Source organism: Microchirus variegatus (genome assembly GCF_963457635.1).
Source record: "Microchirus variegatus genome assembly, chromosome: 4".
NCBI lineage: Eukaryota > Metazoa > Chordata > Actinopteri > Pleuronectiformes > Soleidae > Microchirus > Microchirus variegatus.
Window position 1 is genome coordinate 2,562,135 of NC_139805.1, and position 18,926 is coordinate 2,581,060.

Here is an 18,926-nt window from a genome sequence, read left to right on the forward strand (position 1 = left end):
TTTTATCAATCTTTCTCTCACTTCTCTCTTTTCCGTAAGCCCCGTCAATGTCCTCCTTCGTGGCAGAATACCACAGCACTGATCAGCTGGTTTCCAATATGCTGCTGTTTCTTTTTGCCTCTCCTCTTCTGAACCCCCTCCACATCAGGCCAGTCCACTGATAGAAAAAGATGAGGGGGGGAAGCAAAGATCATGCACACAGCTTCTCTGCACTCGGTTACACAAGTTCCCCTGTGGTTGGAAAGTGGTATTTCCCTGTCAGACTGCTCTTCTTCCACTCTGAAGGGGGGGGGGGGGGGGAGTCAGAAAACAAACACCGGAGGAGGTAGAGGAGGAGGTGGAGTCTGGGTTGCAACACTTTACAGCCAGCCCTAAGAGAAGTTAGGAATGTGGGACTGGGTTTTCAAGCCCGAGGGGTTTTAAACAGTTAATGGTTTCTTCTATCCAGTGACACATATGACCACAGGAACCTGTTCTGTTGCACGGCCTCAGCTTTTGTGCGTGGCCGGGTTCAGTTTGGCTGAGGTCACAACACTAACTAGGCCTTCAATGCACTCAGTGGAGTCTGGTAAAAACCCAATTGTGGCATCTGACAGGGGTATAATAAATGTTGTCAAGTAAAATACTGAGACAGTGGACAGACAGTGAGGCACATTTTTAAAATTGATTATGTTTATGCCCTTGTATGCAAATGATAATGATAATACAATAACTTTTTATACCAAAAATAAGCCCTTATGAAAAATATAGCATCATGTTACAATTGTAAACACTGCTTTAGGTCGCTCCTATATGTGTAGGTAAACACGAGGAGCAGTTGTCACATCCCCTTTTTAGACTGGATTGAATTGGAGCATCTTTATTGTCCATGACTTCCATCCATGCTTTTCACTCAAGTCCATTAAACTGCTTCATCACAGAATAAGACCAACAAGGAGAATGCAAAGTCTCATTGCATTTCAGAGTTTCTACCGCTGTTCACACTATATTGGATCATAACAAATGCAATAGAACTGAGAAATGTGGAATATTAGCTCGCATATAAACACAGTCGTACTTAATATTAACAATGTGTACAGTATTCTGCACACACATTCCTAGACACTCATACTGTAACTGTGTCAAATAAAACCTTGGTCTCCAATCTCCAAATTTCAAAGATTAACCAAAAAAAAGCAAACACAACTTTGGGCAAAAACATTGAGTTTGTTCTCTGCTCATTTACTGTCTGTGGCTCTTGTGGAACACATGGAGTTTGGTGCAGGTATAACTGTAAGAGGAGATTAAATGATCAACACCAGAGAATGAGGATCAGTCCTTGTCTTAATTCTGAGTTAGTTAGTGTCTCTTTCTCTTACGGCCTTCTTTTGTGTTTTGAGTGATAACAATAGTGGCCAATTATATCAACAATTTAAAAGAGAAGGTGTGATGGTGTGTTTTGTACATCTGTGTTTTATTAATAATAGAATACTGTCTGAAAGTAGAAAAAACATTGGTCTTTGTTTCCATGGACTCACATTTCATCCAGAGTGCCTCTGCTGTCAGTAGCCAACGAAAACTCGGTTGCATAAGCAGGATTCCTACTACCATCCATACATAAGTTAATGCTCAGAATCCAAATCAAAACACTGAACTAAATACCACAGCTTTTTATTTTCCTGTGCCAGATGCACTCAAATAAAGAGGAGAGCCTCAGAGCTCAGTGCTTTTCTCGTCTAAAACTAAACGGCATCATTAAACATCAGAAGCGCGAGGCAGCTGTGCATGTCGCCGGATAAAAGACCGGCCAAGACTGACCAAAAAAGGGCTGCTTTTAACCACCATCACTATCTCAGCTACTGTGGCTCCTGCCAAGAAGTTTCTCGCTCCACCAAAACCCAAACACATCTCAGCAGAGCTCAGATTTCATACACAGTGGGAGGAACCTGAGAGACATTTTTGAGAAAGTATTTTAAAAGTGGAAGGAAAAACACACCAATGTCCTTGGTCTGCTGTAGAGTTTTTCCCCCCAGTTCACACAGTGTCTGTCTGTCTGTCATATCTTACAAATGTGACTAATGGCATGTTTGAGTCATACATTTGAGTCATAAATAAGGTGTTTTAATTTTAGACAACAATACAGGAGCCACGGTGTTACATAACAGCCCCATAAGTTCAGACTCATGGAGCGTGAGTGTGTTTACTGTATAAGCATCTATGCAGCTACATCAGGTGTCCACTAGTTTCACTGAAAAAAGTGAAGACTGAAGAGGAGAAAGAAGGAAGTGAGTCAAACATGTGACAAAAAGAGCTGTGAGTGTGTGAGTGTGTGTGTGTGTGTGTGTGTGTGTGCAACAGCAGAAGGACGGGAAGGACAACAGGCCTGTAATGACGCATGTAGTCCAACAGCCAACACGAACAGCTGGATAACACAAATAAAATGATGTGAGATGAACATTTATGTGTGAGCTTATAGATATTGTTGACTTGAAGTTATGACAACACACTGCTACAAATTTTTTCTGAACCCCCAAAGCAGTCTCAAAGGTAATGTTAAGGACTAAATCAGTCTCAATTTGACCACAGCTGTCAGATGACTGAACCGGTGTCTTGCACTGACACCTAGTGACCAAAGAGCATAATCACAATGAGAGTTGCACCCTGATAACTGCTGCAAAGCCACGATGAACATGTGCAGTACACATAAAACTAAAATAAGCATATGTAATACACACACAGTACAAACTGTATTAATATTCAACAAGCTCACAATTACACCTGTATCACTATCAGAAATACATTTGTTACACCTACAGAACAGAAAATTCACAGCCTATAGTAAGATACACATACACTAAGAACATTCAAACACAGAGGTGGAAAGTAATGAATTCCATTTACTCGTTACTGTAGTTGAGTACGTTTTTTGTGTAATTTTTCTATATTTGTAATTTTATTTTTACTTAAGTATGTTTTTATTTGTAAGTACTGAACGTTGCTACATTATCCATGAATTGGCACTAATTAAGTTTCCTTGGTGAGTGAGAAAGTTAAAGCATTTGTGACCTTTGACCCCTTTTGACTGATACATTATGTGTGTACATGTTTTATTTTGTCAGCAATTTAATTTGTAAAGTTTGCCTTTAATTAAAAACCAGTACTGTGAGACGTGTGTCCCCTTGTCCTCTGTTCATGACACAAGAAAGAACCCCGACCTTGTTGAAAAAAGTACATTTTAAACAAGGTACCTTTTACTTTTACTTGAATAGATTTCTGGACCAGTACTTTTACTAATATTTAAGTAAAATTTTATCAAAACAGTGGATCATTATGTCCACAAAAACATGAATTAATCTGAAATAGGCAATTTAATTTAGAAAAGAGATGCGAGGCAAACTAATGGAAGAAGTTTTTATTTTTTATTTTTTAATAATTAAATTATGTTCGCCGCTAGGGTGCAGCATAATGTATCCCTTGGCATGTGGGAATAAGTCCGCCGAACCCGAAGAAGAAGTACTTCCGCTGTGACGCAATTGACGCTTTAGTAAATGGCGGTCAGGAACAGGGTGGACTGTAAACATTTCCACGGTTATAACTCTAAACTGTCTACTTTTCTTTACAGCATGTCCTCGTCGCAAAAACAGCCTGGTGACAAGATGTTTATTTTCAACTTACAGGTTATTTCATGTGCGGCGCTGACACGAGAGTTACTGCTGAGGAGAAGCCGACGAAACGAACGGTAAGCAGCAGCAGTTACATGTTAACACCAGGCAGTCCGCGTTTGCAAACGTTTGATTTCATGTCGTTAAATAGTTTAATCAGTCTTATTACTGATGTTCAACGGACATTCAAAAGGGATTTACGCAGGTTTTCTTTAGAAAGATAGACGGATACTCCAGGAAGACAGACGTACGTTATTGAATCCGTGTATCATCCGTTCATTCGTTTTTCAAAATAAAACCAGAAATAATAATAATACAAAAAAGTTGTTTTCTCAATATTTGTTTTCAAAATCAAAATGAAAAAAACTGATAACGGGCGTTTCCCGTTTAATCCAACTTTGATAAATGCAAGTTACGTGACCCGGAAGTGATCTGTACCAGGTCAAAATACAATAAAGTTGCAGATTTATGAGATTAAAAGCACATTTACATTTTATTTAATATATCGACTCACACCAGGGTGTGTACACTCACACTCACTCTCCTGCTGTTTATGTGTTAAACATATGAACCGTATGTATATTGACTGATCGGTTCAGTCTGTTTAGCGCGTGTCACATGCTCCCGTCTGCCTCACTCTCTCAAATAATACAACGTGTAGAAACTTCCGGTTCTCAAAATAAAACGGGTATTGAATGTATGAAAAAAATAATAATAATAAAAAAATATATATATATAATAAAGAGGCGTTTCTCATTAAGCGAGTGTGATCCTTCACTGATTTGAGGTCAGCAGCTGAAATAACATATGTAAGCTATTGAGCTAAAAATAAATGTTGATATTTACCTAACAAAATATGGGAAGTACTAAAATGGAATTAAAAGAGGTGTGTCCTGATTAGGCAGTCTACACTGATTTTTAGCCAATGAGAAGCTCATGAGGTAATGATGACATAAATTATTAGAGGTTATTCATTTGTTAATTTCTAATACATTATAATGACAATATTACATCATGACCTTCCTATTCCAGTGTATGAAAGTAGAGCTATACTTGCTGTATGAGACGCACCTCTTTTCTTTTTTTTTTATCACATTTTAATGCTTTTCTTATTTTTTATCAATTTCAAAAATACAGTGAATTGAATTGAATGACTTTATTCCTCACTGGGGGGGGGGAACGAAAGACAACGTAAAGATAAGAGTAAAAATAGAATAAAGTAAAATACAATATGGTAAAAATTACACTCTAATATAAGTAAAAAAAGAAATAAAACGTAAGATAAGAGCACAAATAGAATAAAGTAAAATACAATATGGTAATGATCTTCTGTATCTTCTGTTATCCTTGTATCAGAGATAGTAGTTAATATTTTGTTGGATGTGGAAATGACTTGTGGCAATAACTTTAACTTAATAAAAAATAGTTTACACTGCAAAAGAAATTGCTTGTTATATATGTCAGAGAAATCACTATAGACATTTTACCAAGTCTTTCAGCTTTGCTGTCTGTCAGAGCAGATGTGTCATAGAGTTATCTGGCATGTGACTGTAATTATTTCTTGTACCCTGGCTTAAGCTGTTTTAGAAAAGGTGTCCAGTGTGTGGTGGAGAGCATGGTTGGTGGTGTCCATGAAAGATAATTATTTATATAAACTTTTTCAGCTGAACTAATGGAGGCCGAGGACGGAGAAAAGGACGCAGTCTGTGAAGTGGCAGAGCTGCGTCTGAAAGTGGACTCGCTGAAACAGGAGCTCAGAGAGTGTAGAGCTGAGCTGTCCAAGCTACAGAAGCAGCTGCACCAGTCTGAGAGACTTGAGAGGAGCACAGATAGCTACAACGAAGACCTGAGGAAACAGGTCAGTGTTAACATAAGGAAAACTATGTTTTTAATCTCTTTACGTCTTTGAACGAGGACTGAAGCCAACAATTATTTTCACAGTTGCTAAATCTATTGTTTGGTTTTTGACCTGCCTTGAGTTATTTTACTCTGAAACTTCTTGTTGTGAAAAGAATCGGCTGAAATTGATTGATTTAAATCTGATTTAACTGGTTTCAGGTGGATCAGCTGAGTGCAGAGATTCATGAAAGGAAGAAGAAGGACAAAGACCGAGTCAACAGTGAAACTCAGACAGATGACTGCGTGTGGACAGAAACTGGTGTGTGTAACTTTGCCCTGCTTAAGTCTGTTATTTGTTTCGTTTTCATCATATTTTTTTGCTGAAATCTCCTACATGTCTGGATATACATCAATAAAAAAAAGTTGTCTGGATAAAAATATAAGCCCACATCTGATGTAACTGATGCATCCCACCCTGTCTGTACTCGGAAATTACCAAATTCCTGCCCTCAAAATACAGAGTACACACATTGTTTGAAGAATAATGGTGGAGAGAGTACTGTGAGGACAACTTTTTTGATACCGACATCATGTCGGAATCACCTGTGAAAAACACTTAACATTATCGTAATGGACCACACTGGTTGGTGGTTATCGGGACACAAAGATAATTCAGCGAAGCGGTTTAAGAAACTGTTGAAAATGTTAGATAAAATTAGATAATTGACGTTAATTGTTTTTCCCCTTCCAGATTATTACAATTACTACTATGGAAGCTACTACCAGAACCCTGAAGCAACAGAAAGCCAGGAAGGCCTGGACGCAGCAGCAGCAACAGCAGCAGCGGATGGAGCTGATGGCGCTGATGGCAGCCATGCTACAGAAGTTTCAACACCTCATGAAGCAGCATCTGCAGATGAATTAGCCCAACCTGACGGAAGTGTCATGGTCACAACCGAGGTTAGCTTCAACTTTGCCTCTCTTACTTTTTTCCAAAGTGTTCATCCTGAGCTTTCCCTTGAATATGCTCTGTCTTCTGTCTTTTAGACAGTGCCACTGTCTCCAAGCCATACACCACAGCATGTCTCACTACTGTCTTGTAGATCATTGTGACAGCCCTAGTTTGTAGTATTGGCAAAAAAAATTTGTTTCAGAATGAATTTGTTTGATTTATCAGTACCATTCCAAGGTATTATAATAAGGTGAAGTTAACTATACATTACCTTTGTATAATTCAGTTTACATTATGAAATTAATGACAACAACTTCCAGCAGCAGGGTGATCCTGGATCCATAGCGGATATTCTGAGGGTAACCGCTGAAGAGGCAATGACACAGACTGGGTTCGTCTTTGACGAGAACACAGGAATGTACTATGATCACAGCACAGGCTTCTACTATGACTCGGTTTGTCAAATACTTTTGTGTACATTTCAGCTTATATAGCAGTAATATTTTTTAGCTGTGTATAAAGTGTTGTCTTTCTTCCTCAGGCCAGTCAGTTGTACTATGATGCCAACACCGGCATGTACTACTACCATGACGCAGAGAGCGGTCGATACCACTTTCATTCCAGGATCGAGGTTCCTGCTGTGCAGACTGGTGCTGAGCTTTGTCCAGACAAGGACACTGCTGAGAACAAAGTCAGGAAGTCCAGGAAAGGTGTCAAGAAAACATCACGCCAGTGTGATAAGGTATGTAAAAAAAAATCAACTTTCATCCATGCATGACTGTGGCTGACAGCAGGCTTTTGACTTTGTGTAGTTCCTCATAAAAATCCACTTAACCTGGTTGGTCTCAGTTATTAAACATATGCTTCATGTATACATTTGAGGGTAGTTGACTAAAATACTATTCCTCTGACCTAGGTGCAAGAGCTGACTTACTCATTGACTAAAATGAAGATTTCCTCTTACTGGAATTCTGCTTCCCACCAAGGTACATTTTCAACATCTGCTACTATCAGAGGAGAACCTTTTTATACAGTTTGTTATAAAACTGCATCACTTGTCCTTTACAGATTGACTGAATCTGCTCATGCCATTAATACAAGCTACACATTTAATCAAATTTACATGCTACTATCATTGAATCATATTAAATATTTAATTTTTGAGTTGGTGTTTTGTTGTTGCTGTGAGTTGGGACTTTATATCAAATTAATTAATCCTCACTATTACCATTAAGCATGTCAAAACTAGAAAACTATAGCTCATTATATAGTTTAAGCAGCTGTTTGCACGTTATACACTTTTTTTATGACTTGGTCACTTCCTTTTCAAACTAAAGTTCTGACTTGAAGTTATTTGGTTGAGGTAAATGGTGAACTGTCATTGAAGACTGAGACTGACTGGTTAATATGGCAAAACATGAAGAACTACACCACAAATCCAGCTGGCCTGCTGTCATCTGTGAACCTCACACCAAGCGGTAACCACACTGTTCTGATTATCTGATGCCAGGAGCAAACAGATATCAAGTCTGAACAAGAAGAAGCTGACTGGGTCGAACAGAAGACGACCAGGAAGACCACCGATTCACGAAAACCGAAGCGGAGATCTCGTAGTGCAGACGCAGCTCCGCGTGGTGAGGGGAGCAACAAATCTTCATCAAAAAAGAGGAAGCACAAAAATGGCTCATGCCACGATGATGGGAGAAAGTCAAAGAAGAAAAAGAAATCAAAATCAGTCAAGCGGAAAAAGAAAAGAAACCTGTCTTGCAGTGATGACTCTGAGGGTAATAGTGAACCGGAGGAGGGTGAGATCACAGAGTCTGAGAGAGACAAGTGGGAGTCTACTCCATCATTCTCATCGTCCTCTGGCTCATCCTACAGGGACAGTCCAGAATCAGAGCTGGAGACTCAGAGTCGGGAAGGTGAGAGGAAAAAATTAGCTGTATTTGCCACCTGTTCTTAACACATAGACACACTCTTTGTTTTTTTTCAGATTGATATAGCTGGTAGTAACTACATCATTTTACTAAGACCTATCGCTCTCTAAAGTCATCATACTTTGGTCTTCTTAAATTTGTGGTGTCTTTTTTTTATCTTTTAGTGAAAGACATTTGGCCGCCCTGTGTAAGAGTGACGGTGGTCAGGTCTCCAGTGCTGCAGGTGGGCTCTCTGTTCATCATCACAGCTGACACTTCAGCCACCATCGGCAGGTTTGTGTGAATTTTTCTCGTCTAGTAGTTATGGACCAAGGAAGTTATATTTAAAAATACAGGAGATCCGAGTAGGTCTTAGCAAACTGTTGACATTCTCAAGAGTGCACTTTTTATTGTTTTCACTCCGTGGTCTAGTTCTTTCTTTAGAAGACGCTTTAACGCTGTAATTAAGGGAATAACAGATGCATCAGATGAGCTGATCTCTTTAGTTTCACTTTTGCGCAAAGAGACTTTCCAGCATTTAATAGGTGCTGTTCCACCTTGTACCCACATCTTGCTGCAATGGTTTTGTTGATGTTCCAAACTAATCTTGGACAGACTCTAAGCGGGTATAGACAGGCGCGTGCTGGCAAAAACTACGGCCAGCACGCGCCGGTCTATACCCGCGCGTCATCACAACATCGTTTCGGTGGTTACTGAGGGGGAAAATAGGGCGTATTTAGGGCGTCCTGCCTAAAAGTAGGGCGTCTAATTTCTCATTATTTTCAGTACAGGGTGTACTGTTGCCTGCCTTGCCTGTTCATAAACTGCACGTCTATCCCGTAGCGCAACGGAAATGAGAAAGTGCGTTAATGCGTTAAAAAAAATTTACGCGTTAATTCCTCAAATTAATCATCCTGCAATTTTGACAGCCCTAATAATGTAACATCATTCCTGTTCACAAAGATAAAACGGAGATGGAACAATAATAATAATAATCAACAATGAGAAAAAATCACTGCAGCTTGCAATTGAAAAATCTATTTCAAGCTCTCCAAGTAGTTTTACTCAGAGTAAATATGAGTAATTGATGTCAAAATTTGTCATCATTCTGTTGCAGAGAGAAAGATATGGATCATGCGATACGAATACCAGAGATGGGAGTCAGCAAGGTAACAATCCACACACAGCCTCAAGTATCTACCAATATCACTTTAGTTTGATTCAGTAGTTTTGCATCTTTTACTTTTTACTAAGCTGTTAATAACACAACTGAGTAACAAATATTCTGCTACCATAAAGAAAGGAAAAGGCGCTCACAACATGAGTTAAATACTGCTCCTGCTTTTTATTTACATTTTTTCCACAAACAAAATTACACTTGTGGTGCATTTCTCTTTACAGCCTGTGTTTTTTCTGTTTCTAATATCCTTTGTCACTGGTTTGTGTTATGTAAACTGCTTTCAGTTCCATGCAGAGGTGTACTTTGATCAGGAGCAGCAGAGCTATGTGCTGGTGGACCAGGGAAGCCAGAACGGAACCGTTATCAATGGCAACCGAATCTTACAGGTCAGCTTGTTGTCTCAGTTTGCTGCCATCTTACTAAAGCTGTGGCTTTTGTATGGGCCACTTGTATCATCTGTATTGCTTTTAAACCGTGCTTGTTTTAAATGTGCTCTAGAAATAAAGTTAGAGTTGAAAGCAAGTTGGCGTTGACATAAAAAAAAATCATTATTCTTTCTTGTATAGCCCAAAGTCAAATGTGAGCCGCATGCACTGATGCACGGTGACGAGGTGAAGATGGGAGAGACAGTGCTGTCCTTTCACATCCACTCAGGCACCGACACCTGTGATGGATGTGAGCCTGGTCAGGTGATGGCTCACCTCAGCAAGCACAAGCGTGAGGAGCAGACGACAGGTGAGCAACTACAAGACGAAACCCATATAGACAATGTAGAGTCATGGAACACTTCACTTAAGTCACTGTCATCTGTTGTGCCAAAGTATATTCTCCCTGTCACTCTCTCCTTTGTTTCAACCGACTGCCTCAGCTTCTTGTGCTCCTGTGACCATCGTCTGAATATAATCTAGTGTAATAGACATTGTTCACAGCAGATATTTGTCAACATGAAATAGTTGCACAAACACAGGTTTTTCCACTCCAAAGAGCCATGGTCATAGCTATTGTTTTGAGTGTATTGAGTAATGCTAGGTCACACTAAATATTTGACAATTTCAACCTGCAGAAGCTATTTCCTGAAAATGTGTCATTTTGAATCATGTTCATCATCATGTGTACGTGGTTTTGCATGATTTTCTGGATGTGCTCCTATACAGTGATATACACATAATTTCACCATACGGACTTTATAGCATTGCTAAAACAACACATCTAATGGTTGCCAAAGACTTTGCCACAGTGCTGCATATCTACAAATTCATCAAATCCATCCATTTACAAAACCAAGAAACTGTTAACTGAAGGAGCAAAATGGAGGACATTGCGTGACTTGTTAATTTTTGTTTTACAGTTACCAAAACCCCTGTTTCCATCAAGTGGTATAGTTTGGTCTGGTACAAAATGACTTGTGTTTCAATTATCAAAAATGGTGAAGGTTACAAAAGTAACTGATTCGTACTGTCCCACATTTTGGAACCTATCTGTTGAGGTACCCAGCAGAGCATGGTGGATGTCCGACCTACACATCCCTGTAGTGGAAACACAAGCCAGGGTGTGACGTTCCAAACTGTACCATATTGAGCTGAACTACACTGTACTACTTGGTGGAAACGAGGCTTAAGTGTTGACTGAATCTGTTTATTCCCAAAAGGCCCTCCTCAAACCAAAGAGGATAAAGAAGCGCTAAGACAGAAGGAGCTGAAGCAGATGAAGGCCAAATATGGCCTGCAGGTGTGTGTTATTAGAATTAGCAGCAGTTATTCAACACCCTCTTCTTTTCATTATGGAGCCACTTATATATGTTTTCCGTAAACAGAGCAATGAGTATGAAGAGGCCAAAGCCCGGAGGAATCCCAAATACAAGGACCGAGCAGAGTCTCGTCGACAGGTTGTGGGCAGTGAGGGGGTTTTCCAACGAGACGATGCGCCTGCTTCTGTTCACACGTACGTTGATTGTCTTTTGCTGCTGTGAATTCATTGGTTGTACACTACTGTTCAAAAGTTTGGGCTCAATCTAAGTGCTAAATGTTAAATCTAAATGCTAAATGTTAAATCTAAATCTAAATGTTAAATCTGAATGCTAAATGTGGAATCTAAATCTCAAAATTCCTTGAGGAGAGGAGACTGACATGCTGCACTTTATCACTGTGTTCAGTCCCGGACATTGTGACACTGATGACGGTGTGGACTGTAATATATCGATAAATCAGTGTTGTCATGAGACAAGATCTCGTCTTAGATTTTAGATATCGTCATATCGTATCTTTGATACATTTCCTGTTTTGTAGGCTCATAAAGATCAGCATATTTATTATATTAAATAAATGTGAGAAATACACAACACGTCATAAGTTAAATATAATAATGTAATGTATGTAACTTATAGAATTTGACCATATTTATAGACAATTTCACTGTTAATATTTACATTGTAAAAAAAAAAAGAGAAAAAGCCTGAAATAAAAGGTAATAAGTGTTTTCATGCATGTAGTACAGATAATAATCAGTAGATATTTTAGTTTGTATTCAAAGTAAAACTTTTAATGAGCCCAGAGAAACAACCAGTGTGCACTGTGTAGCTTTATCTCCCCCATCTCGTATATCGGAATATAGCGTAAATATATTGACATTATTATTCTTTATAATCCATATCACCTAGCCTTACAGAAAATGGTAACTACATATTATGTTATTTCCTTTCAAAGGGAGATCAGCGAAGTGAATAAAGGACGGAAGATGTTGGAAAAGATGGGCTGGAAGAAAGGAGAGGGACTCGGCAAAGAGGGAACTGGAATGACGAACCCCGTAAGAATATTTTATAATCTAGAGATGTCACAACAGGCACATCTGCTTTTACACAGATCAACTCCAAAACAAAAAGAACGAAACGAAACACTTAACGATGTGTTTTTTCCATAGATTGAACTGAAGATCAGAAAATCCCAGTCAGGTTTGGGGGCAGGTGCCACCCTCTCTATAGACACTGTCTCTATGACCAGATCAAAGTCTCAGAAGAACTGGGAGAAAGCCAGAGAGAGATTTGCTGATTCATGCCAGCCTGACACACCTGCAAACAAAGCACAGAACAAGTCACCCAAAGCCTGGGTAAGAGGAGCCGAGGAGGCCGACGCTAATAACACACCGATGGAATAAGTGTGGACACATTTGTTCTCCAGCAGGTGCAATCTAAACAGGTTTTCTCTCGGTATCACTTCATTCTGAAGGGAATAGAATGTGATTATGAGCTAGTCTGATGATCAGTTCTAGACTGTATGCCATGTAACCATGATGGTATATTTTTTTGTGTGTACAGTTACCATGGTTATAGGTGGCCTTAATTTTTTCATTGCCAGTAGAGACGCAAAACAAGTGTCGTCGTGATATTTTAGGCAGTGAAGGAAGCAGCTGTTTATTTAGAGCTACTGTGTATTCATTCATTATGACAAAACATGTAAATGGATCTTTGTATTGTCACATAGTTATTCGTCGATGCAAAATGGAAATACACATTTTTGTTTGTTCATTTTCATCATAAATCATTTCTTTTCTACAAATCTTAGTTTTTTTCTCATCACCATTATGTTTCTGTTGACTTGTCCAAAACTGCATTAACAGTAAATCTCAGTTGCTACTGTCATTGAATGTTTCTCTAATCTATAAGTGAGTTATGTCAGATGTTTACAGACCTGGACAAAGACTGACTGATTAAAAAAACGTGTGTTTCATAATCCAGTGCTTTTGTAGTCAAACCAACAGAGGGCATGTCTGCCTCCGTGCCTCCCAGAGCAAAGACGACACGTATCGCCTCAAGCAAATATTGACACGGAGAAGCTATATTTCTCACAATGAGATCATACTGTTGTCAACAGACAAAAATTGGTTACTGATCACGTAGGACCAGTCTTGATTGCTCTGTGTAACACTGTCCAAACTCCTGATTCAATCTTTAAAGATGTTACACATTAAATGTTGAACATGATCAACAGTCCAGTTTCTTTGGTTCACTGTTTTGTGTTTTCTCCAAAATTCACTCTCAGCCAAATATTTGTCAAAAGCCATTGAGCAAACTCACCATGGTCATGTTGTCATAACTGGATTCATGTGTGAATATTTGCTGTATGTGTGCAGGTGTACAGTAACAAACAGAGGCCAGTCTCACACCAACTGCATCCCCGAGATCATTATTCTATTTCACATTACAGCTCCATGAATGAATATAATAGAACTATACAAGTTCAGAAATGTCCTTACTGGTTCAAACTAAATGAGAGTAGATTTAGTTCACTGCTCAACATGACTCACAAGGTGCTGCTGGTGCGACTCCTAGAGCTGCCTCGCCTCCTGCTCTTCTTTGGACTGGTGCTATTTGTAGCACCCATTTCGATAATCCCTCTCTCCTACAGATGGATCAATGCCTCCAAATGTACCAGTGTATTTTCCCCTCAGCTTGTCGGCATATTCCACTTTGACTGCTGTCAGATTTCCTCCTCTCTCTCTCGCTCTCTCTCAACAGGTAGTGAAGGTCCCTCCCTCTTCAGAGTAAACTTTCAACAGCTGATCTTTGAGTGTAATAAAATGGGGAGGGATCTGCTTGTGCCCTGTACGCCCTGTAATGTCGGGTAGAAAGTCTCGACCATAAAGAGATCTGAGTCATAAGATAAAGTGAGGATTCATTCACGTGTGACGTTGTGAGCTTTGAGGATTTAAAAGATCTGGATTGACTAGTTTCCCCCAGGAGCAGTTAGAGGAACACTGGTCTGTTCTTTAAAGTGCATAGTGTATTTTATTTTCCATAAGTAAAATAAAAACATGGAAGTGACAGAATCTGCTGATATTTTCATTCCCCAATGTTTGTGATGAGGTGCAAAAACTAGTTAGAGCAGAGATTTCTCCATTCTCACTAAGTAAATGTGTCTTTTCCTGAGGTGACTATTTTTTCCTCAGGTTGAACTTTCACACCATCCTGACAAGTGGCAACAAGCTCGTCTTAGGTCTTGGGTTCAACTCTGAAACAGTCCTCACATTCCTTGTGCTTATTCACAACAGAACTCTACGTGTGCATTTTAGATACAAATGCGCAGAAGGGTTTTATTTTATCATATCTGTACATATTTAGATAAAAATATTAATTTGTTATTATGTATTTGCCTTGGTGTCTCTTTACTGGCTCTACGACAGATCGCTACGATCCTGATCCGAAGGCACCAAAAGAATCCAACAGAAGCAGTCATACTAGTGCTACACTGAATCTACATCAGCAGCGCTCCGTTCTCAACAGTGCAGTACCCACAAGGCATCACGCGTCTGTAAAGACGAGCCTCATGGCTAAAAGTGTGTTTACTGCAGCTGAACGTCGAGGGTCTGACACGGTCGAAATGTGTGATTTCATCCAGCACATTGCCAACCAACATCAAGCCAACATACTGCTGCTACAAGAGACCCACTGTGTCACCGAAGACAAGCTGCTCATCAATGGTTTCGACCTCATCAGCTTCATAGATCACAACAAACATGGCATTGCCTGCTACGCCAAACAGGGAATAAACGCAAGAGCCCTTCAGCAATCTCCAGCCAACTCTGCTATTGAATGGTGCACCTAGGCCTGTCACGATATTCAATAAATCAATTAATCGCACGATAATTAAAATTATCGCGATCATTTTTATGGCCGCGATAAATGCCATTTGCATGCTTTTTTGTTTTCCCCGTCTCTCTCTCCCTCTCCCTCTCGGGTCCTAAAGTGTGTGAAATTTGATGTAGTATGCATGCCAGGTGGCTAGGTGGCGCTGTGAAGCACTGCCATACAACAACACCATGCGCATGCGCTGAAACTTCCTTCTACTTCTCTCTAGTAGCGCTGAGTCGCCCACAGTCGAAAACCAAAACATTGACTCGGCGTAATTGCTGAAATGACTCCTGGATCAGTATCAGAGCAGCTAAGGCGACTTAAATGTGCGACTGATGGATTCTAATCCACATGTTTGTTGTTGTTTGTCTGTACTGCACATGGATCTGACGTCAGCGTACAGGTGGATAGCCAGCGTGACGACGCTGAAGTTGGCACCACATTGGCGAATGTGGTGCCAACTTCAGCGTCGAATGTGGTGCCAACTTCAGCGTCGTGCCAGCATTAGTAGCTCAGAAAACACTTTTGCGTTTTCAACCCTTTAGACGAGCGTTTTTAAGATTTCCACTCTGGGGGGTGGGTTCATTTTTTTGCGTTTTTAAGCCCCAAAAACGCCGTCGCCGTCTAAACGAAAGGCACATCTGATAAAATATTTTGTCGGTTTCACCCTGGAGCATTGCCGTGTAAAGCCAGAGTAACGATGAGTGAACCCTCATGTCAGTCACTTGTCAGTCACATGGTGTGTGGGGAGGCGGGACTCCTGGCGTAGCCTACCAACGCAGAGTGCAGCTAACCCATTTTATTTATTGCTTTTGCTTGTTTGTTAATTTATTGTGTTCTAGTGTTAAATATTCTTTAAAAATAAAAGTTTATTTCTCTTTGAAAAGGTGTGCCTGCATTATTATACCATTATCATTGTATTAGATGAAAATTATCTCAGAACAACAATATTATCGATTATCGCAATAATTTCTGAGACAATTTATCGTCCAGCAAAATTTGTTATCGTGACAGGCCTAGGTGCACCATGGAAGCTCTGGGCACCATCTTGTGCAACATCTATAAACCACCACCTGCTGAGTTGGATATAACCTTCTTCCCTACCATCCCTGTGAACGCATTAGTCTGCAGTGATTTTAACTGCAGAAACATCAAATGGGGGTACTCGAACACTGACAGAAATGGCTCTGTTGCTGGCGACTGGGCAGAAAGCAACAACCTTCATCTGCTTTTTGACTACAAGGACCCCAGAACCTTTTCTTCTGGCAGACACGGCACCTGGACATGCCCCCATATGTCCTTTGTCTCCAACATCAGCAGACGCTGCAACAGAATGGTCCTACAAAAGTTCCCTGCATCTGGTCCCTCGCCCATCGTCATCTCCAGTGACATCGAGCTATCGATCTCTAGTCTCAACAGAAGAAGGTGGAATTTCAGGATGGCAAACTGACCAAGTGACCCGGCTAGTACATGACATTGAAAGCGCCTTTTCCAGAGGAAAGAAAGGTTTGAATCTATCTTCATGTCAATGAAGATAGATGTTTACCAGATGTTTAACCCAGATGTTTAACCCATGTTGAAGAAGTTCATCAACCCTCCTTCAACCAACCCGCCTGGGTGTGACCTGCCACGGAATGCCTGGGTCAACCTCAACAGACTTCGCTCTGGAGTAGCAAAGACCCAAATCTATCTCCATATGATTGGAGTGTCTGCCACAGACAACCACAGACTGTTGAATACATCATCGATGAATGCCCGATCTTCAAATCACCACATGGAGTCAGCGGCCTCATTGAACTGGATGACGATACAGTTCAGTTTCTTGTTTTTAACTGGTCTGTTAAGTTATTGTTTACAGTTTTTGTTTTTTTACTGGTCTGTTAAGTTATTGTTTACAGTTTTGTTCCTTGTCTTTGGCTGGTCTGTTTAGTTATTGTTTACAGTTGTTGTCCTGTTTGCCTAGATTTGTCTTATTTTTACCTGAACCTAATACGCACCTTATTTACATTCACTCTTATCTTATTTCTTTCTATGTACAGTTTTTATAATATTGTGTAATTGTTAATCTGTATACGGAGCTGCTGAAACCCTGTTCTCTCCCCACTGTGGGATAAATAAAGCTATCTTATCTTATCTTCTTGGCTGATTGGCCCAATTGCCTGTGGAGCCCTACACGAACGAAGGAACGAGCTGAACACGGAGGTCAAAAAGGTCAAATAGCAGGAGAAGGTCATGCCCTCTTTCATACCACACATACGTAAACCCAGTCACACACTCGCACACGTGCCAAAGAACAAAGCGCTGTTGTGTGCCGCATGTTTAAATCAAAAGCAGACAAAAGAAGCATCTTTTATCTGCACATAACAGAGGCATGTCTTTACAATGAAGTGCCTCAGGTGCCACAGATAAAGTCTTACAATATAATGTAAGGCTTACAATTAACATTTTTAATTCATTTTTTAAAGAATTTAAAAGGCCTTTATTAGTGAGTTGGCACTGTCAGATACATACATAGAATATTGGTTAAAAGTGTGGTCTGTTATTTTGATGGATGCATTAACTGTTGTAGGAACATGTGATACATGACAGTTCTTCCTCAGGGCAGACATGCCCTGCTTATCAAGCTGACATGATAAGCAGAGGAATAAAAACAGACCGAGGGAACCAAAATATCCTTCCAATTTTTTAAATTAAAGCTGCCATATAACGGAAGTTCTAATTAACACTGTTTTTTTTTGTGTTTATCTGCGCCATTACCTTGTTTATGAAGCCCTGACAGCACAGAGACTGCTGGTGAGTGGACTGTTGGCATTTTAAGCTAGCGATTTACAGAACATCTGCAATATCAGCAGATTCTGGAGAATAATGTCCAGGAATCAGTGACAAAGTTGAAGGTGTGTCGGGGCAAACCATCAAACTGAACTGGAGATGTTTTGTAAAGAAGAATGGTCCAAAATACCTTCAACCAGAATCCAGACTCTAATTAGAAGCTGTAGGAAGCGTTTAGAGGCTGTTATTTCTGCAAAAGGAGGATGCACAAATGTTTTCTTTTGTGGTGCCTAAACTTATGCACATGCCTAATTTTGTTTAAATAATTCTTGCTCACTTTCTGTAAATCATATAAACTTTATTTCCCGTTTCAATTATGGATCTTACAGTAGTCACTCCATATGAAAAGTAAAATGAAATGTTCAGTTGGCTGGCACTGAGTCCAGTATGACATCACCACGGGCTGTGTGGTCTACTGCTCTCCCTATTGTGTGGTCTACTGCTCTCCCTGCTGTGTGTAACCATGCAATAGCACAGTGAGGGTAACTCTGCAACCTCATCATCAGTATCTATAATTTCCCTACAAAGAGCAGGACATCATTCATTTCACTGACTTTGTGGTCGAGGGCTGGGCTGCGACTGCAAGCCTCGCTCAGTGGAGTCTGTCATTTTGGAAAATATAGTTCAGAACTAGTCTGGTGAGAAAGACTTCACAGAGGTGATAGATAAATCACAAAACACAACTTGCCGCCATCAAAGAGTGCACGAAACAGAGCAGTGAATTAAAAACACTGAAAGTATCTTTGTGGTTGTTTCTCAGCAGTTAGCATCTAAAGCTTAAACAACAGTGCAGGTAAAAACAGACATTCGTTCCTTTTGTCGTCTGAACTTTCAGACGTCATGGGGGAACGTTTCCCTGAACCATGTGCACTTATTAATCTTTACTTTTTATCTGTACATATGTTGCTACACTGTTTGTGTGCACACAATACCATTTTCTATTTAA

The 18,926-nt window shown here is 40.0% G+C and overlaps 1 protein-coding gene across 1 annotated transcript; it reads left to right on the top strand.

Annotated features, from left to right (window-relative positions):
- Window positions 1-3,576: 3,576 nt before the first annotated feature.
- aggf1 (angiogenic factor with G patch and FHA domains 1) lies at window positions 3,577-12,779 on the top strand (the record flags this gene model as incomplete). The annotated part of the gene is made up of 16 exons (XM_083887729.1): window positions 3,577-3,718; window positions 5,306-5,499; window positions 5,700-5,799; window positions 6,232-6,440; window positions 6,756-6,887; window positions 6,974-7,174; window positions 7,943-8,354; window positions 8,534-8,642; window positions 9,466-9,517; window positions 9,813-9,914; window positions 10,095-10,263; window positions 11,177-11,256; window positions 11,342-11,469; window positions 12,231-12,330; window positions 12,445-12,630; window positions 12,705-12,779. The coding sequence occupies exons 2-16, from the start codon at window positions 5,314-5,316 to the stop codon at window positions 12,777-12,779; spliced, it is 2,241 nt and encodes a 746-aa protein (XP_083743855.1). The 5' UTR covers window positions 3,577-3,718; window positions 5,306-5,313.
- Between the last annotated feature and the right edge of the window lie 6,147 nt (window positions 12,780-18,926).